A 21,674-nucleotide genomic window follows, 5' to 3' on the forward strand; every position below is an offset into this window, starting at 1 on the left:
ATTTTGTTTCTGGTGATATTTTCCTTGGAAATCACAAAATAGGAAATTTGGGTTTTCTTGATTAGACATGATAAACAAGATAATGCATTAATCAAAGACTTTTTCCAAGTCATAAATTAGATTAACTTTTATAGATTTCTTTTTTGGAATGGTTTGGAATTTGTTGGATTGATGCACGATCCATGATTTTAAGTGATATAAAAGTCCAGGAAACCCAGGTTCAAGTGTTGGTCTTTACACACTAACTTTGTCTAGCATTCAATACTCCTCAATGACAATAAAAGTAAAATTTACAGAAATTTATTTGGCAGAAGCAGTTTATATACCCAAAATCCCAGTATGAATTATAAGGAACAACTTGAAAAATCTCAGATAAAAGCAGTTTTGAATTATAACTGTGTTTTTATGCCTAGGGAAGGTTTCAAGATTTAAACTCTTTATTCTTTCTGAAAACTATCCTCTTCCTCTCTTCCCCACCATTTGCAGAATTAAAGACTACTGTAATTTAGGTTGCTCTTATAAAATATCCTAAATTTTACAGGGTAAGTGGTGGTGTATAGAATAGTAGTCCTGGAGTGAGGAAGACTTACTTTCCTAAGTTCATATCTGGCCTTTGGCATGAACTAGCCATGTAGTTCTTGACTTGACTGGGCAAGTCAGTTTACTCTGTATGGCTCAATTTCCTCATCTGTAAAAATGAGCTGGAGAAGAAAATGACAAGCCACTTTGGTATCCTTGCCAAGAAAACCCCAAATGGGGTCATGTTGAGTGAAGACTATTGAAATGGCTGGTTTGTGTGTTTTTAACTCTGTCTAAAAGTAAAAGAATTGCAATTTACAGGCAACATTCTATATCCAAAAGCAGTCCTAAGGGCTCTAGCAGCCACAGGTATGGCTTTCTGAATTTTGCGGGGTCTATGCCAAGTTTAGTTCCTCTTATTTACCACTTTGTAGGTCCTTCAGTGGCTCTAGTTACCCTGCTAAGGAAATATTAGCTCCAAATTCAGATTAGTCTAATTAGAATGTTTTAATTACAAGACATACAGTAAATTTCTGGTTCTAATGCTGAATTACTAGGAAGATTTATTAAAACCCTGACAGACATTCATATTTTCTGGAGAATGGTGTCATTTTGTTCATTTAACTAAATTTATCACAGTGGACTGAATACTTTCTGAGGAGGACTACAAATCATAAAAAAAGTGGTTGGATAACATCCATTTGTATCTTCAGAAATCAAACCATCTATAAATTGTTTAATGAAAATTAAGTGTAATGAATAACTTCCCTCCCCCCCCCCCCCGATTTCCTGATTTCAATTCAGCCTATTCAGAAAATGATTATTCCTTTACCAATGTTTGCTCTAGCAATAGCAGATAATTGTAGACTTAGAATGGTATCCTAGGTATAAATTTTCCTTAGATTCTTACAAGTCACATACACTTAAAAAATTAGCCATACCATTAAAAATAAATAATGTAGTTGATTATGGTTTTATATTGCTTAAATAGCTTTATCAAAAGGAAATCTGTTATGTAACATGTATGACCTATATCAGATAGCTTGTCTTTGGGAGGGGAGAGGAAGGAAAAACAAAAAGCAAATCAAAATCTTTTATAAAAATAAGTGTTGAAAACTATTTTTTTAAAAAAAATATGCAGCTGTATCATTTTTAAACTATTGGAAAGATGAAATCATACAGATTGGAATGTGTTCTTACATTCACACCCAGATAAGCTGGCACTGACATTTGCCTTTTAACACCTGTGTTTTGATGATGTTCTCAGTTATATTCACATCTCATCTGAGTGTAGGTAGAAATACATTGAAATGTTTATAATAAGGCGATTAGGAAATGAGTAATACAGGGGGGATTGCACTTACCTACTTTATCTACTTATTCACCAAAACAGAAAAGAATTGTGCATTGTTTCTCATATAGTCAGGTTACTATCCAGAATTGGAAAATCATCACTTTCAGAAAGGCATTTGGCTGGTTCCAGGATCATGTTAGCTCTGAAATTGGTATGACCACTGTTGCTAAACTTGAAGGGTCACAGTTAAACTTTTAGCCTTATGCTTAGCTTAGCACCTGAACCTTTGACATTTTTCATAGTCTTGCTATTCTTCACAAATCCCTGTCTACCTTGATAAATGAGGAAAATGAATGATGAGAAAAAAATTAATATATTCAGTAGAATGTTATGGAAAATATTCTATAGTTTGTGCTTAAGAAATCTATTTAAGTGCCATAAATATAAATTCCATCATTAGTAAACTTATAAAAGTCAAAGCACATTTAATTTGGAATTTTGAAGCATATGGAATTTTTTTAAACCAATATGCATATCACAGATGTTTTCAAAATGTAGGAAAATGAACAAAATTTAAATAATGAAATGTAGTCTTACAAATATGACAAATTCATAAAATTGGCCCTTGTACTTTCATTTTTAGGTTTCTTTTTCAGATGACTTAAAATAGATCTTAATATCTCCATTTAAACCATTAAAAATAGTGTATGTATGTGTGAAAAAGAATCTCATGTTGACTATTTAGGTAATAGAATTACAACTTGTAACAATTTGTAACACAAAATTGCCTTTCTGGTAAGAAACCCATATATTAAACCCAGGTAACCATTCAAATGATTTTTAGTCTACTTAAGCAAACAAGTCAAGGATTGATATTATGATTTCAAAGATGATCTTATTACCTTTGTTCTGAGTTCTTAACAAGGACATGGTTTAAGAATTTCATATATTTCATATAATTTAAATACTATATTTACAAAATATAAAAATTTCTTATCAAAATACTATACAAAATACTGTCTTTACATATTTAAACAGTGTCATTTCATACATTTCAAAATATTTTAACATCCAATAAACTTTTTTTCTTCACAGATTTGTAACACTCAGGGATTTTTTTCTCTTAAAATCACATAGCTTAAGCAATTTGTATTAGTCTATTAATTTCTGTGTCTAAAAACCAGTTATTCAGGTAAGTGGTTTTTTTTTTTTTTTGTGATCCATGTGTTTAGATAGAAAATTAAAATTCAAACCTTACAACTTGTTAAAAAATAGATTTCTATTTTCCTTTGATACCAGCTATATTTAATAGGCACCATGGTTTAAGAGATTTGTTCCCCCCCCCCCCAATACTTTTGGTAATTTGTCCTTAAGTAAATAAAAGGGTAAATACTTTTATGCCACTTCCATGTACGTATTAACAGTTTCATTTTCCAGGAACTCTTTGTAAAGCCTTCAAAAATACTGACAAATGTGATAATATCCTTGCTTAAGTGCTCCTTGTTGTAAGCGATATTTTAAAAAAAATAATTACTATATCTGCTCGATCAAATTCACATTTAAGCAAATTATGCCAATTATGGGTCAAGTTTTTCATCATGAACTGACATCTCCATGAACTTGTTTCTCTGTGGAGATTCTTTAATACTTTTCCTTGTTCCTTGTCCCCTACCCAAAAGGCATCTAAACAAAGATGAACCCAAAAAACGCTTGCACAGGGCAGGTGTTTAATGTTTGCTGAATTGAATCGAACCTTTGGAATTTCAGGGAATCCAACTTGCTTTTAATTAGAAGACGATGTTAGAGTAAAATCCAGACATGATGACGGACTTGATTCAACTTCATTAACCTTTCCTTAAAATTTACACACACACACACACACACACACACACACACACACTGCACACACCGCCGTTAAATCTTGGTTGTGTATCACCAGAGAGCATGATTCTGGACAGAACCCTGCTTATTTGCAGGTGTGGACGTCGGTCATGCTTTCACACCTCCTGCATCGAACGTAACAGCACCAGACAAATTTGCATTCGCACCTCTCCACGTGTCTGACTACGTGGGTGTTGTAGCCTCTCCCACAGCAGAGGAGATTACACCCGTCTGCTCCTTCAGAAGTACGATTGCACTCTCTGCCCTGCGTCCCAGGAATGCCTAATTTGCGATCCTCTACACAGTAATTGGGCGATTTGTTAATGTAGAGGAGATCATCCTTGCGTACTGATATCTTTCTCTGGTCTTTTTCTCTCCTGCGCATCTTTCTTTTCATCTTATCCGAGATTTGCACGCTGTTTTCGTACTTATCTTTTAGAAAATGCCCAATCTTTTCAAAGGAAGACATGGTTTTCCAGCAAGTTTTCACAGCACAGGAACCTGAAACTCCATGGCAGCGGCAGTCGACTGACATCAACTTGGATACTGCCTGAAATCAAATGGGAATCATGTTCAGATTTTGCTTGAACTTCCAGAAATTCCCCAGTTTACAATTGAACTCTAAATATTTTTATTTTTGTATTTCTATTTGTTTCGCTTATCTATGTGTATTTCTTACACACTCTAAAACCGAAATAAGGATTTTTTTTTAGAGCTAGATCAAACAGGAAATTCACTTGGCAACACAGAGTAGCCTGAACCGACTAATAATTCTTAGACAACCCCCGGAGATAATAGCTGGGGGACACTTGGCTTTAAGGTTCCCTTCTACGTTTTAATAGCAACTGCACAAAAATACAAAAAATAAAATAAAAGCAATCATCCTACTGCCATATGACTTTTAGAAAGATGCCAGGAAACTATTATTTTTATACTTTTAAAAGGATAAAAAAATTACTTGGGCCCCAGAAAATTGAACCCATCACATTTTAACACAAATGATAATTTCATCCATTAAAAAACGCTATTGAAATATTTACTAGCTACTTCTCTCGGTCTCTGTCTTTCTCTTTTTCTTTGTCAATTTGTCTATCTCCCCTCAATATGTTTATAATACCAAAGCATTTTCTTCTGTTACAGAGGTAATAGGGAAAATATTCTTAGGAGACAAGTAAAACCATGGTCCCTATTTTAAACACCTTAAACGATTTCTATTTTTCCTTATTGGGAAACTTTCCATTACCCAATTTAAATGTGACCCGTTGCTTTTAGCAAGTCATTTGACTTTCACAGTTTCAACCAACAGTCGCACCAATCAAAGGTACTGAGGTTTTGCCCTCACTTGCCAAATATTTCTCTGCATTCAAGAAATTTATTTCCTACTATATTCAACTAGGAGAAGACATCTTTTTTTTTTATTCCTTTCTGAAAATGGTACAAATGACAAAAGCAAACCGAAGAGCATTTTAGCAATACAGACAGTCCCTAGCTTATACATGGGTTGTTTCAAAAGCATGTATGTACGTCTGTTGCTTGGAACACAGAAGACATTTTACCACAGAAACAAGTGTTTTAAATTGTGGTCAGTTTCCCATGCCAGCTCACAAATATCCATTTAGTCCCTGGTCTCCCCCCCCCAATACCTTTGGCATTTTAAAGTAATTTGTCTGTCCCATTATTCCTGTCCTGCTCCTGACCAAAAAAAATCCCCAACAGTAATAACCATGAAAAATACAAAATTGCACATAGCTTGTTCATCACCTCTCAGAGAGTGCATCAATATCTAATGTTTACAAAATTACAGCATTAATAGAAATTTAGGTCGAACAATCACTATTTCTATATAAAAATCCGGAGTTCCAACTCAGAATTTTGCGCATTTATAGTAATGAAGCCTGGTAATAGTAGACCTCCTTTTGGCTTTTGCATGAAACTATAGTCTTGTCATCTATAGTTCATTGTCATCATGGTTAGGTCCCAGGTATTCTCTGTAATGGGAAGGGAGCATAAATGCTTAGATAAATCTAATAAACTGTGCCCAGATTGACCAAAAAGAGATTAGGTGAGACAATGTTGTTCATTAGATACAAGTGTATTCTCACTATAGCAAATATAGCAAAGATTAAGTGTTTTCTATGGGTGGTTCAGTAGCCATCATCTAAAGCTTGGATTTTTAACCTTTTTTTTTTTTGTTATAAGCTTATGTACATCTTCTCACAATCATGCTTTTAAATACATAACAAAATACTCAGGATTACAAAATAATATATTGTAACATATCACAATTATATTGAAATATTGTATTCAAAATACATTTGAAATACTATGGATCCCACTTTAAAGAGTCCCCAATCTAATGCTTTCCAGTTCTGAAAGTTGAATTGAGCCCAAATAGACTGAGAAAGCAAAAAAATAATCTCAAACATTGCCAACCAACATGTATGATAAGAATCAAAGTAGTGTTTGGATAAGAAATTGACTCTAATATTGTGTGAAACGTGCAGCTAGTGATTTAAAGCCCGTATAGTTTTAGTTTCTCATGCCAGAATCTACATTTTCTAGCCAACCAAACTAAAAGAGCTTCCTTCAATTTCCAGAGGATGGCAGAACAAAATACTAAATCACTAAGAATAGTTGTAGACTTAGCATGTAGGCAATATATTTGGGGAAAAAATTAGAATTGTTCCATTTATTCCCTAATTTCATAATCACAGATGAAAGAAATGAGACCACAGTTTAAATTCCACTTAGATAAGGAGTTTCTTATCTTAATTGTAAAATAACAAGATTAACACTTTGATATTCTATGGGCCACTTGAATGTTATACAGCTTAGGAGCAGTGACATCTTTCCTAATTAAACATGATATTCTACAGAGACTGAATGATTCAAACATTGTTATACAGTCATTTGGAGCATATTGTAAGTTACAGTGCTAGCACTTCTCACAAATAATAACATCACAAAACAATCAAGTAAGATATTGGAGTGCTACTTACACAACACTTTTTGAATTTGCAATATTAACAAAATAATATAAAGGCATTCAAACTCCTCACAAACTGAGAGGCCTTTTCTTTTCTTTTCTTTTCTTTTCTTTTCTTTTTTTAAGTCTAAAAGATTTCATCTTTATGATAATTTTCTTTTCATGGACAAAATTCATCAACCCATCCACAATATATAGTCAGTGTTGCCTGGGGACTTGCTCTGAGAATTTAAGTGACTTTGCTGGCTTATGTGTCAAAGGCAGGACTTGATCCTTAGGCCTCTCTAATCACAAGGCTAGCTACTTATTATACCACACTGTCTTATGCAGCAAGTCAGTAAAAGTAATTTGTGAGAAGTTTAAAAATATATGTGACTGAGCCTTATTAACCTAGGGTAAGACATACTCTTTGAATGATCTTAAATTCTCTAAAGTAATTTATAACATGGAACATAAGCTTGCTCCAATGCATTTTTGTAACTTAAATTTAGTTTTTGAAATGTACCCAATAAAATAATGACTCTGGGCACAGAGACAAATTAATATGGTCTACATACCTGATGTGGTCAGATTTTGTTAAGTACTTTCAGTTTATTAGGAGAAAAAAACTAAACAAATGCCAAATAAAGCCACTTTTCAGAGCTCCTAGTGGTAATCCTAAAAATCTATAATTATGGGTTAAAACTTGTTGATTACCAAAAGCAGCCCAACTCTTGTTCCCAAATACCATCTCTCTCTAGGATGCCATAACCAGGGATATATATTGAATGGCAGAGTGAAATCTCATGAAAGTCCTGGTAGAGTAAATCAAAAATCAATTTACACAGAACGGGTCACCCAGGACACTCTCAGTAAATAGCAATTGATCAATATATTCAGTTAACTGATATATTCAGTCCATCGCTTGATTACTGAACAATTAGTCTTCCCAATTCTAGGGAAATTAATTACAATATAAAATCTTTTCACAGACTTTTTCTTAGTTCCAAAGCAAATCTTTATCTTCATATTTTCTAGCACAGATAATGGTGAAATAATTCCCCTAAGCTGTTAAATATTTTATAGCCTCTAAAAAGATTGTATTTCAGAGTCTATCCACAACTAGCTTTCTATAAGGGATAATGAGACGTGTAAAATATTATTTCAACTATTATTTCACTACTTAATCCATTTTGAACGAGCAACTTCTAACTCCTATCCCCATCCTCCAAAAACTTTGTAAGGAGACCTCCAGTAGTACTCATCTTAACTTTTTAAAGTGGTATTCAAAGTTCTTTACTATCTGTATCCAACTACTTTTCCAGGAATGTCTCACTCTACTTCCAGCTTTGTGAATGTCATCTCTTATATCTAGCATGGTCTCCCTATATCTCCATCTATTGAAATTTTCCCCCTTAAGGCCTAACTCAACTGGACCTCTACTATAAAATTTTGCCTAATTCTCTAAATAATAAATGATATCTGTCCCCTTGAATTTCTTGTATTGTACCAGATTACCAATGCTTATCTTCTTGTCTTATGATTATCTCTAATACAAGACTTCACTCTGACAAGCTGTTATGTCTCTCTTCCCTACCTCCCCTCCCATTAGACTGACTATAAGCTCCCAGAGGACAGGAATCATGTTTACTTTTGTCTTTTTATTGACATAAATTGAACATAGTAAGTAAGCACTTCTTAAATATTTGTTGAATTCAGGGAACCTAGTAAAGGATAAAATTCACAATAATTACCTTTTTGTGGTTTGGGGGAGATAGGAAGAGACAGTGTGGTGCAATGAAAAGAATACTGGATTCCAAGTGAGAAGCTTTATGTAGCTCTGCATCTTACAAGCTGTTTACAACCTTGTATGAGTGATTTAATTACTCTGAGCCTCAGTTTTCTAATTTTTAAAATGGGGAAAATAACATCTACCTTAACAATCTCATGCAATTATTGTGAGGAAGGTCTTTGTAAATGTAATATACGCTAGAAATCTTAGCTATCATTATAATGAGACATTTTTAAAAGAAAGTGTAGAAAGTACAAAAGAGATTTATTTCTCATTCCATAGTTAACCACCTGCTGAATTTGTGTGGCAAATGATATGGAAACTGGAATTTTTAATAACTTGGAGTTAACCAGCTTTCAAGGATTAATGTTCAAAAAGTTTTCACTCTATTTTCTAGAGATTTGGAGTGTCTCTTACTATGTCTATTAAGTAGGAGAGTGGTTTTTAAAAATTACATAGTATTTGAAATAATAATAAAACAATAAATTTGCATAGAAAGCAGCTTAGAAATATTTAAATGGAGGATATCACATATGAATATACACACATGTATAATATATACATAATATATACCCACAAGTATGTATATTATACACACATATACTCATTATGCCACTAAAATATATTTCATTCCTATAATAGCAGATGTTTTAAAAAATAGAGGAAAAGAAGTAATATTGGAAGTACTGATTGAATAGGGAGTTCACCCTCCAGATTTGTATAGCATATTATATTCTTTTAAACTACTTTCTTATACATTATCATATTTTATCTCATTCCAAATCCACAATTCTATGAAAAAATCAGGTCAAAATGCTCTATACAATAAGTTCTCAAGATGCACTTTTGGTGAGTCATCACTGGTTTATATACCTACACACAAAAATAAAAAAAGGACTTAATATTAAGGAATATGATGTTCGGTTCAAGTGCATTTTTATGCCATGTACAGAAAATTCTAAATAGTGAGTTACTTAATGATAAATTGTAAAATTTGAAAATAAAAGATGCACAGCTTTTTTTTTTTTTTTTGCCAGTAACTCAGAGAACAGCAACTGAATGAATTTTATGTGGTTATGTGCAAATTCCTTTCTTTACTCTAGTTGAGTTGTTAAGGTTTATAACGATATTAACAGAGGAATGTTTTGTTAACTATTGCAAACAGATGTGTGCATTTTAGTGGAACATTTCTGAACTTTGAGAGGGCAATTAAGAAGTTGGCATTTAGTCCATGGAAGTTCCCTGTATTTTGCTTTGGCAAATATGAGATGAATTGTTTTGAAATAAGATAGCAAAGATACATGACTAAGACTATAAAACATAAATACAGGATTGATAGAAGCAGCTCAAATGGCTTAGGAATTGGTCTCTCAATATTGATTTGGAAGCAACATTTCTGACAAGTTTTCCATGCATGACCAGCAAATTTTGCGGACAACTTTAGATCCATTAATTTGTTTAATTTTGAAATGTGACAGCTGATTCCGTTTCAATCATAAAAACTGCAATACGAATTCATGAAATGGCATATGCTGTTCTTATTCCTAGGAGCCATTTTGTTCTATTTTCGTCTGAGGAAATATTTTAACCTGCTGATAAGTTAAACATTTATATGTGGTTCAGAGACTTATCTTAACTATTCTTAAATTCAGTCAATGAACATTTGGGATCTGGCCCTTCCCATTTTTTTTAGTTACTCATCGTAAAACAAATTATGGGGTAGGGAAACTTAAAAGTTTATGAGGTGGACATGGGAAGAATGGAAATATCCTATGCACACCAAAAGAAATACCCATAAATATTCCAAGTCACATCATTCCCAGAAGTACTGCCCCTGGAAGACATCATATCATGCTATTGGCCAATCACTGCTTTGCAACATTATTCTTGGAGGCATAACTTAAGGAATGGTGTCAGAAACCTAGTGGGATTCAGAGTATTTAAGGTCAGCGGTTAGAAAATCATCTGTCCTACTCATAGCATAAGTAAGCGCCAGTACCCACATTTTTGGGAACATTTCCCTACATTTTAAGTCTGGGGATTTTGAGACTAGGAAAGTACAATTGAATGCAGATCTTAAAACACACTCTGAAGAAGATACCTACTACCTTAAAATCCTCATTGGCAGTGATGAAAATTGAGTTGATTGTATTTTCGCTTAAGATAATTTGTTCTATCTGATTATTTAAAGGAAACTGGAATGTAATTTGGATTCTAATATATTATCTGTACTTTAAGAGAGATCCAAAAAAGAACTGAGTGTTTATATTCCTCCCCCCTCAATATTATACAACGAAATATTTTGTGTGCTTTAATTTTTTATGTGGATAGAATAGTGTGAAAAGGAAAAAAAAATTACCATTGGCAAAACCCCAAAGCTTACGTCTATAATACAGTAAGATTTATGTGTGGGCTGAATTATTTTCTGTAACACATAACTCTCTTTGGCACAATAATAACAAAACTGATTACTGTAAGTTAAGAAATAATTCAGAAGCTTGTTTAAAATAAGCAAGAGGTAGATTAAAGTTGATGTTGAGTGTGTTTTCAAAATAAATATGTAAATAATAGTTTACTATCAAAATGAACATTTACTAGATCTATTAATTCCATATAATTAAAAAAAAAACAGAAAAACAAGGTAACACTAAACCCACTAGTTTTCTTATGGAGATATATTTATATATCTGTTAAAATTCTTTAGTTTTTTTAATTGATCTGAATTCTCAAGTCTTTCAAACTTGTTTTTTTTTTCCGTAATATTATCATATATAACTTTTTCTCCTAGTTCTATTCACTGTTATCTTAGTCTCAATTCAGAGGCAAAAATCTTTTTAGATAGACAAAAATATTTTAAAAATGTTCTTAGTTTTATATTTTACCTTGCTTATTGTGACAGAAAGATTTAGCATTTTAATGTGCTTGAATTTAAAGAGGCTAGCAGTATTACTGGGGATTCTAAGGCATATGAATTTCCTTCATTTTCTTATCATTCATAAGCTAAGGAAATTTATTTTACTTCTTTGATTTTTTTTACTATTCCACTTTGAATTATCGTACTTGGCACATGATTCTAATGATTAGTGTGTTTGACTTTTCTTGCATTTTTGTGTGATAGATATTCTTTCTAAATTAGATTGTATTTAAAGTGAAGCAACAAATATGCTGGTACACATGTGTATATCTCTCTCTTATATCAATATATCAATATATAATTTCCTTGAATTCATTTGTATAAAATACTTTTATGAATGAAAAAAAAGACCTAAATAATTACAGCAGTTTTTTCCCTCAATCAATAATTGGAAACTATGGGAGTACCTGCTTATTAGTAAATCTCTAAAATATGAATGGAATGGAATATTATTGTGACATAATAAGTGGTGAAATGAATAGTTTCAGAGGAAACTGGGAAACCTTGTGAACTGATGGAGATTGAGGTGAGCAGAAGTAGAAGAACAATGTATACAAGGAAAATATAGCGGAGAAAAACAACTTTGAAAGACTTTAGAACACAGATCAATGCAAAGTCAAGCCATAAGTCCAGAAAACTGAGGACAAAGAAAATACTCACCTTCTGCCAAAAAGATGCAGATACCTACTTGCATGTTTATGTAAGGCCAGTGTGGGGATCTGTTTTGCTAGACTATGCATGTTTTATGATAAGAGTTCTAGTTTTTTTGTTTTTGTTGATGTTCCAGGGTGGTGAAAGGAATGTGGAAAGAACATATTAAAATATTCTTAAAAATAAAAAAAAATTAAATCAAGAAAACTTCTCTTTAACTTTGATATTAAATGGAAGCCCATTTATTAAACACACACACATATTTCATAAATATTATTTACTAATTTTCTTATTCTACAATTTTAATGAGGTTAAATAATTTACTGATTTTTAAAGGTTTTAAAATTCAAAATAGCTTAATTCCTTATGTATAAGTTGTGTACAGATTATAATTATTTTGAATCATCTTGATTTTATTTTTACTTTTTAAAAAATGGCTGTAATATAAAAGTAGTTTTTGTCAAAAACTTTTCCTAAATGTTTTGACTTTTTTTACTTCATATCAACTTTATGTGGTAATTCAGTGGCTGTTATAGGAGATTTGTAATTTGCTAGGTGATTAATCAGGAATCTAAAATTCTATAAATATGTAATGATTTTTATGGACCACAGGAATTGCTGAAAATTGCAAAGTAAACATTCACAAGTTTCCCATGACTTCAAAAGAATCACTGTGAATATTCTTGTAATTCAGCAATATTGATGAGTCTAATTTGTACTGTCAACCCTCTCTGATGATATAAAGATATGAAGTGAAGGGAAAGCTTGTAGTGTATTCTAAATGATGAAATAAACAAAAACACCTGAGCTCAGATACTGTTTAAATGAGGTGACTAATATTTAAAATCAAATTGTACTTTTTTGTTTCGCAAAGAGATTCATTAAAGATTCTTATAAAGTGTATGTGTTATATACATATTGTACATACATACTATAGGTCATAGTAGAGAAAAAGTGTAGACAAACAAATAATTAAACTAAAAAGCTAGGAATCCTTATGGGCTGAAGATCAATAAGCAGTAATGATAAAACATTATTTAAATATAATCCAGTGGAGAAATCTAATTCAATTTATCGAGCTCGTGTAAGAGATGTAACGTAGCTTAGTAGAAGAAGCACCTCTTCGGAAAGAACCAGAGGACTTGGATTCAGATACAGGTTATCTGTATCACTTTCTGGGTCAATTTCTTTATCTGTAAAATGAGGAGACTGAACTGAATGATCCAAGATTTCTTTTGATACTAAGTTTCTATGATCAATGTTTCTGAAGGGATCTATTTTGTAAAGCAACTCTCACTTTATACTATGGGAAACACAAGCCTGACAAAAGTAGGAAACACACCCAGAAGAGCATATGTGCCTGAAACAAAAACTTGGCTATTTTAAAATACCATATATCATTCATGCCTTAGATTTCTTCTCATTGATATAATCTCATTTACACTGAGGCTAAGCTTAGCTTCATCTTTTAAGTTCTTAAATCATTTTTATTTCATGTCCTAATACGTACCTGCCTCCCGGCTTCGTTATTATGCAGATTCATTGCTAACAGTTTCCCATCTTTTCCAGTGGTGTTTTTGGTGGGGACATCCAAGAACTTTCTACTAAACCACATGCCGTACTGAATGTCATCAGAGCAGCCACCCCAATGCCAGCCTTCAGTAGCTGAGCCACCATTCTGCAAATTGGTGTCACAGGAGCACTCTGTCATGTTCCCTGCACTGCATGATCTTGTCACAGAATGCACCAGACCTGCTGCCATCACCGCATAAATAAATGCTGTTTCTTTGGTGCCTGGGACAAAATAAAAGGGATTATTCAATTAAAATGTAATTGTAATAGATCTCTGAAATGAGTTTCCTATAAGTTCTCTCATGAAGGAAATGCTTTTTTTTTAATCACTTATTTTTATACAACTGGTGCTCAGGACAGTATCTTGCACATGGTAGGTATTTAATAAATTATTGAATTAAATTAAATTGAAAAACCAATTGCAACAAATGCAATTTAGGCTCAGAACAAGAAGTTTCCTATTGCTCCTTCTCTTTTTAAAAAGCAGCAACATCGTTTATAAAATTCCTCTATTTAGAAAAGATTTTCAGGAAGGTCAAGTAAAATTACTCCTTAGCAATGTCCTTGTGGGTCAGCCTTTTGTCTAATCTTAGTATTATCCTTAAAAAAAAAAAAGTGTTCCAAGAAAGCAAATGTCAGCAACTTATCCAGTACTTAAAACATAGTAATAATCCCTTCTTGTTAAAATGAAAAGAACTGTGGTGAAAATATTGACAACATTCTCATAACACTTCAAACATAGTTACCTTTCATTTTAATTATGAATCTTTCTAAACACACACTTCAAAAACTAGTGATTGTTTTTAAACTTGCATGAAAAAAATGAGGACCAAGTAATTTTAAAAATATATGAAAATAATATATTTCTTTTTAGAGTAGATTTATTAGAACTGTTCGGTTCTGCACACATATATTGTATCTAGGATATACTGTAACTACTTAACATGTAAAGGACTGCTTGCCATCTGGGGGAGGGGGTGGAGGGAGGGAGGGGAAAAATCGGAACAGAAGTGAGTGCAAGGGATAATGCTGTAAAAAATTACCCCGGGATGGGTTCTGTCAATAAAACCTATTAAAAAAACCAAAAATAGAGTAGATTTATTTTCAGGAGATAGTATGTAAGATGGGCAAGACATAATTAGTTATTTGAAATATCTTTATCCCTTTGTTTATGCATTTGATTGATATTACCTCATCTGAAACTGTTAGAGGTATTACAGTATTTTATTCTACTTAAAAATTCTCTTCTATTTAAAAATAGAATTAAAAGGCAGGCCTTTTATTAAAATATATTGTTTTATATTATATTAATATTTTATACATTATATCATATTATTACATATAATATATATTTTATGTATTTATATGTAATATATTAAAAATGGAATAAAAGGCACTAATTTGAAATTGCTAGAGTCATTATTGTATTTTATCCAATTGCCAGCTTATTTTTAAATCAATACTAAATAAAAGATGATAACTTTTGAATGAGGGTATCTAAAAGTTGCAGCAAATTGTTGTAGAGAAATTGGAGATTTTGGGGGGAAGATTTATTATGCCTGCATTAGCATTAACATTAATGCCACCAACAATACTTGGGTAAATTAATGGTCCTATATAAATTAAACATTTAAAAGTAGAATAGAAAGACCTGCACAGATAGATGTTTGTCTCTCTTTTTCAAAAGTAAAAGCAGTCTGTCATCTGCAGCCTTTTCAACAGTGAAGGACTGTATGTTTCTGCAACCCAAGATCACATTTGTTGTTATCTTCTATTGGAACTCCTGCTACTTATGAAGGCATGTTACATGGTAGAATATATAAGATGTTCACAAGTGGTATTGGGAAGAGGGAGGGTAGGATGTTGGTGGGCAAAGATCAGTAGACCGGTAGAGTGAACAATAAAGTGGTTTGAAGGAAAAGGCACTACAATCTGTGTTTGGGACGCACTTAACAAACTAAGCATCCTCGTACCTTTGTCTTCACAAAAGCACAATGCAATTGAAGGGCCACTGACACTTTTTAACTCTCCTAGAAACTTTTTCCAGGGAGTCTGTGCCTTGCTCAGCAGGGAATGGAAAGGGAGAAGGTTAAAAGAGGACAACTCTTGGAGTGTTTGGGATGACTTTTCTCTGATCGATCTTTATTCTCTAAATTCAGGGTCTGGAGGAGTAGAAAAGAGCCTAGTTGGCTGGAGGAGTGGGGGTGGGGGAACCTGCTCTGTTTTTGCCACAATTACCCACTTGACCAGGGCTCGATTCGTGGCACGCCTGGGTAAATCAAAGCAGATGGGGAGCAGCATTCTCTGGGGCCTACATCATGTTTCCCCAGCTGGTCTCAAAAGACAGCAGGAGATGAAGGGGGCGGGAGGAGGAGAGAAGGGGGTCGGAACCCAGAGAAAGAAGTGTTATTTTTCACTCAATGCTAAAGTAGGAGGGCAGAAGATTAGATTTGGGTCGGGAGGACACTTCACCTCCTCAGTGCCCGGTGCAGGTCTGGAGAAGAAGCCCCAGTTCCCGGGGGCGCACCTGCAGCTTGCCTGAAAGAAACTCGGTTGTATTCTGGTCCTCCTCCCGCCCTCCTTTCCCGACTCTCCAGGTCTAGAAGACAACGCAAACGCCACTATTCCTATTCGAGAAGCCACAGGAGAGATGCCCGCTCCGGATTCGGCAGCCTCTGCGAGGTGCCAAGCCGGGGTTCCTTGGGAGGAGGGGGCAGGCCGAGAAAGAAGGGGAGCAAATGGACTCACCGCTGCTCAGTTCGTAGCCGAAGAGTGGGGTGGCTCCGGGCGAGGGTGCAGGGGGCGCGGAGGCGGCAGGAGCAGGGACAGCGGGCGAGAACACCTGGCAGTTCCACCTCTCATGTTTGAACTGGCTCTTGCACTCCTGGATGCCCAGTCGTGCCCCTTCTCGGATACTGGGCAGTAGATAAGGTTTCCTTTTGCACAGTTCCTTCTGACGGCCGCTCAGGGGCAAGTTGGTGCAACCTAGTTTCTCTGGGACCCCAAAAGAGGCGATACCCAGCCACCTGCAAGAGATGGCAGCCCCCCCACCCATAGTGAGCCATGCACAGTCAGTCCCCTCATTTGCCCATTTCTCTCTTGAGAACATTGCTTATCTTCGGGTCCCAGAGGTCGAGCCACGCGTTCTCCTGGTAAGGGGCTGCCCCAGGGCTAGGTGCCGTCCCCCCCCCCCCTTTTTGTGTGTCAAGCAACCTGCCTGTAGAGCGCGCTCTCGGATTTTCCACCTTCTTTTCCATCCCTCCCCTCCACTGCTATACTCACATCCAGTTTCCGTGGACGCCGCAGGGAAACAGGGCGAGGAGAGTAGCCCACAGGACGCAGAGGCGAGGCAGTCCCGGGAGAGCTGCTCTGTCCATGGCCCCAGCATCGAGCAGCCGGGGCTCAGTCACGGACCGCCGACCCTCCTCTTGCCTGGGAGCCCCACGAGATACCCCACGAGCTCGAGCTCAGCCCAGGACGACTAAACTGATACTCTCTCCCTTATCCCCAGCAGAAAAAAAAGCCACTTATTTTTCCCCCTCTCCTCGCTTTCTTGCAAGGGAGCAGTCTCAGGATGCGGAGAAAGTGACTTGGGACCCTCTTCCTTAGATTGAAGTAGGGGCCCTGCAGAGTACAGGGAAGCGTCCCTAGCTTCCCAAGGTGAGAAACTTGTTTGATCTTTTCCCCTTTCCATCCTCCCTTCTCCCTCTTACCTTCCCCTCCCATCCTCTCCTCTGGGTAGCTCCTGTCTTCCGATTGGTCCAGTTGCAGCTGCGGCATCTCATTATCCCAGGCGCTCAGGCTCTCATTGGCTGAGCCCGAGTCTCTGCGGGGTGGCACTTTGGGAAGGACTGCTCGCAGACTGCGCGTCCCGGGGCCGCAGGGCTTCTGTTATTTCAGATTGCGCTTTCACGTCCCCCTTGGATGCTGGGAGTGGGGAAGGGATTGTTTCCCCTGATAGACTGATGGGGGCGTTTTTGTCTTGGCAACTGTGGGTCAAGGTTCAGAGGAGGCACAAGCATCATTGTTGTTCACTCACCCCACTCTTACTTCTGGTCCCTTCGCCAAGCCACGGGGTGGAGTGGCTGAAAGTCCGCCTAGCTTTGCCGTCGCCGCCGCCGCCGCCTCCTCTTCCTCCTCCTCCTCCTCCTCCTTCTCTTCTTCCTCCTCCTCTTCCTTCTCTTCCTCCTCCTTCTTTTCCTCCTCCTCCTCCTCTTCTTCCTCCTCTTCCTTCTTTTCTTCCTCCTCTTCTTTTTCCTCCTCCTCTTTCTCTTCCTCGTCTTTCCCCTCTCCTAATTTCTCTTCTTCTTCCTCCTCCTTTTTTTCCTCCTCTTCCATCTTCTCTTCCTTCTTCCCACCCCAAGCAGGTTCTCGATAGTCACCAAACAACTCTGAGTTCAATATATCTCATAAAAAATTGGTGAATTAGTAAAACATGTTGTGGAATTTTTAAGGATAATGGCAAAAAGTTGTCAGGCTTAACTTTTGGTTTGATTTATATTTAATGAGGGAAAAGATGCAGCACATTTAGCATTCCATCCCATCCATTTAGACTCTTTTCAATAAAATAGTCTATCCACTTTATCCTCTTCTTTACTTCTTGCTTGATAGCATCGAGTCTATTGTTTTCCAAAGTATAGGGTGCAAAGAAGTCAAAGAGAGGGAGGGTAAGGACCTCTTAGGATAATTGATGGTAAGTGTTCTGCTAAAATAAAATTGTCCTAGATATTTTCAAGCATAAATTTAATAGGAGCTCTCAGTTTCTTCCTTAAGAATCTTGGGCAGGAATTTTTTTTTTAGGAATTTAATCAACAATTAGATATTAAGATACTTGTTATGTGTCCAGGACTGCTGGAGATGCAGAAAATAATCCCTTATTTCAAGAAGTTAAGATACTAGCTAGTAGAGATAAGACAATGGTATCAACAATAAGATACCATTTATTAATTAAATTATTTATATGGTCTATTAATTAAAAAGATAGTCTATAATCCAGGATAAGTGGTGATATAGGGAACAATTTCAGTTTTTGAACAGAGCTGAGTCATTTGATTTATAAAGATTTCAGTTCCTTATCTGAATAATATGGGAATTGGACCTAAGGCATCTAAGATGTTCTTCCCCTTTCTGAATCTCTGTTTTTATGAAAATTCCAGTTTAGGAAAGTTTACTCATTAAGAGATTTGCAGAAAGAATTGGAAGGGAAACATGTGGAAGAAAAGACTCTCCTGGGTGACTTGTGAGAGAGTTTATTATATAGCTTTAGTCCATGATGGAGAGTGGAACAAGTTTCTACTTCTGGTGGGACCTCTAAGTTTTTGTTATATTTTCAAGGCATCCAGAATAGCTGGCCACTGAGATGCCTACTAACTTCCCAAATTCTGAATAGGAGCACACATATACTGATGTCAAATATGGGATGAGCAAAAATAAGAACCTGAAACCTACCCCTTATATATCTGTCTGAAGGACAAGATCCATAATGACCAAATGTCTTAAAGCGTCAATTCAATTCTGAGGGTACAGAGTAATAAGTGAATAACAATGGAAATGGAAGTGTTCAGACTAGGATCATGCCAGCAATGGAGATGTTAAAATGATATAGCCATCTTTGAAATCTAGGGCATCTCCTCTAGGCTTGGCAGATTTGCCAGTTGTCTCTTGCATGTATTACACAGTTGCTTCTTCATGTATTGTAGTGCTAGGCTTAAAGTGGCTTTTCCCACTAAGATGGTGATTTTTTTTTTACATTTTGCTTTATTATACATTATAAAAGCTCCAGCTTCTTAATGGATCTCTTCACTTTCCATTTTTCTGATACTCCACTCTACTCTACATATTAGAATACTTCCATATTAAGTTTCCTAATGTTCTGCTCACATTATTTCAGTATTCAAAAGTCTTCTCTAGATACTCATTATCTACTAATACAGCCTCTGTGCTTTCACTTGTTTTTCAGAGCTCTCCACCTTTGGATCCAATCTGCATTTCCTGTTTTTCTTCACCCTACTTTTTACTGTGTTCTTCCAAAACAGACTTCCTCCCCACTTCCCAGTGGTAATGAAGACAAAGATAGGCCATGTGTAAAGCTATCTTTCATCATTTTTGCCATATGTATTGGTTTGGTGCTGTCTTTTCCAAGAGATGACTGCTATTAAGGAGTAATTTCTTCAACAGGCTTTTGTCTTTAAGCATTTCTTTTCTGTGTAAGAAACAGTTGCTGACCTGAAGGAGATTCAGCACTTTCCCTTCTTTCTTTTACCCTAAAGGGCCTGTTGGTCTGAAACCTAGGGCAAACATTCTGGCCTAGCTTCCTAGGGAAGCCTGGCCTTCTTTAGTGAGGTTAAGCTCCTTTTCTCACATTATTGCTTATTAAACCCACGTCTCAGTGCCTTGAAAAAAATTTCTTAAAGCTTATTTGGTTCTAGAGTCTCCCCAGAGTAGGGAAATAGAAAGATATTCAATGAATATGAATCTAATAAAGGACAGGTATTTCTTTTATTTATGCAAAAGAAATGCTAAAAGACTCATCAATCATTGATAATATTTAAGCATTTGTTAATTGATACTTATATTTGCTAGGAATCATAAACATCAGAATGCAGAAATTTATGGAATTTTCACATTTATCTTGGCTCAGCATAATCTCAATTCATGTCTCCTATAAATCCATGCTAGTTCTTGGGCCAATGGTCATTTTTTTCTGATGGAAGAACTTTGCCAACAGTCAGATCCACTTCTTATAATAAGTACCTTTTGAACTCTCGAGGTCACCTCAAGAATAATACTTGATCACTTATTCAAGAAAGGAAACATTTAAGAAATGAAAAAAACTTTCTGAAGCTTGGGTACAAACTCTGCCAATATTTGGCCAATGTCGGGAGAAAGAGCACTACTTCTCTTCCTACTATTCTGGAAAATCTAGTGAAAGAGAACTATTTGGTGCATATAAGAACCGAAGGAAGAAAGGGAATGTAAGTGAGGTATGTGGGGAGGATAGGGTCATATCTTTTCAAAGATCCATTAAGTCATCTGACTCTTCCTGTTTAGGGGTCTATAAGAGGATACTCCTTGGTCTTAAAAGTGCAAGAGTGATAGGTCACCCATAGCCATGAGGAAATATCTAGGCATCCTCAAAGTTCCTAAAGAACATATGGTTAGAATAGAGAAGTACAGTTTTGCACATTCCCTGCTTAAGCCATGTTACATAAAATTTCTTACGTAGCAAGTGCTTTTCTTCACATAATTTTCTAAGTCTTAAATGCATTTTTGTTCTAGATGATCCCTTTTTAACTTCTCTCATCTCCACTCTCTGTTAATATCTTACCCATCCCCATAGCCTATTCCTTGAAGCCTCTACTGGTTGCTTAGCCACTCCTCAGCATTTTTATGGTACTTTGTCACTATTTCATGTACTTCTAATCTGCTCATTGATCTTAATTGTTATTTAAGGGCATTAGTTTCTATAGGAAGGAAACTATGAGGATAGAAATGATGTATTATTTATCCTAAATAGAGCAGAGGAAAGCTTTCAAAGCTTTGATTCCACTTAGGAATCTAGAACCTTAGAGATCTAACTAAACTTTCTCATTTTAGACACAAGAAAACTGAGTTTTACAAAAGTAAAGGGACATTCCAAGAGCTAGTAATCAAATACAGGTCTTCTAATATCAAATATAGAGCTCTTCCTACTATATCACATATTACTCTAGTTAAGCTCCTGGTTTTGTAATAAAGTACTTAAAATATTTGATTTCATTTTTTTTTACTATCATTCATGACTCCCACTGACTCCATACACAGTAAAATCTTACCTTGTAACAAATAAGTACAGTTAAGCAAAACAAATTAACACATAGACTATAACTAACACTGTCTCTTGGCCAAGTCACTTAATGTCTGCCTTAATATCCATATCTGTAAAATGAGGGAATTGGGCTAGATAACCTCAGGGAATTTTTCCAATTCTAGAATTCTAATTTTATGATCTCCTGAGAGACAGGAGACAAGCTTCAATCTTAGTCTTCTGGAATCAGGATTAGTCAGTGTGTTGAGCACAGTTCCTAATTCGTTCAACTTTGTTTTT

At 35.5% G+C, this 21,674-nt stretch overlaps 1 protein-coding gene across 1 annotated transcript; it reads right to left on the reverse strand.

Moving 5' to 3' along the window:
- Positions 1-3,708: 3,708 nt before the first annotated feature.
- Positions 3,709-17,265, reverse strand: WNT16 (Wnt family member 16). Its single transcript, XM_052001412.1, has 4 exons — positions 16,871-17,265; positions 16,337-16,614; positions 13,527-13,810; positions 3,709-4,244 (listed from the first exon to the last, which is right to left on the reverse strand). The coding sequence occupies exons 1-4, from the start codon at positions 16,963-16,965 to the stop codon at positions 3,780-3,782; spliced, it is 1,122 nt and encodes a 373-aa protein (XP_051857372.1). The 5' UTR covers positions 16,966-17,265; the 3' UTR covers positions 3,709-3,779.
- Positions 17,266-21,674: the final 4,409 nt, after the last annotated feature.

The sequence above is a fragment of the Antechinus flavipes genome, chromosome 5, assembly GCF_016432865.1.
Source record: "Antechinus flavipes isolate AdamAnt ecotype Samford, QLD, Australia chromosome 5, AdamAnt_v2, whole genome shotgun sequence".
In the NCBI taxonomy this organism is placed as follows: domain Eukaryota; kingdom Metazoa; phylum Chordata; class Mammalia; order Dasyuromorphia; family Dasyuridae; genus Antechinus; species Antechinus flavipes.

What these genes read in the sequence shown, in the direction of transcription:
- WNT16 (XM_052001412.1), bottom strand. Translation starts at nt 16,965, where the DNA reads ATGGACAGAGCAGCTCTCCCGGGACTGCCTCGCCTCTGCGTCCTGTGG. An exon ending in CGGCTACGAACTGAGCAGCG is followed by an intron (nt 13,811 to 16,336) that starts GTGAGTCCATTT and finishes ATTTTGTCCCAG; the next exon opens with GCACCAAAGAAACAGCATTT. An exon ending in ATAACGAAGCCGGGAGGCAG is followed by an intron (nt 4,245 to 13,526) that starts GTACGTATTAGG and finishes ATTTGATTTCAG; the next exon opens with GCAGTATCCAAGTTGATGTC.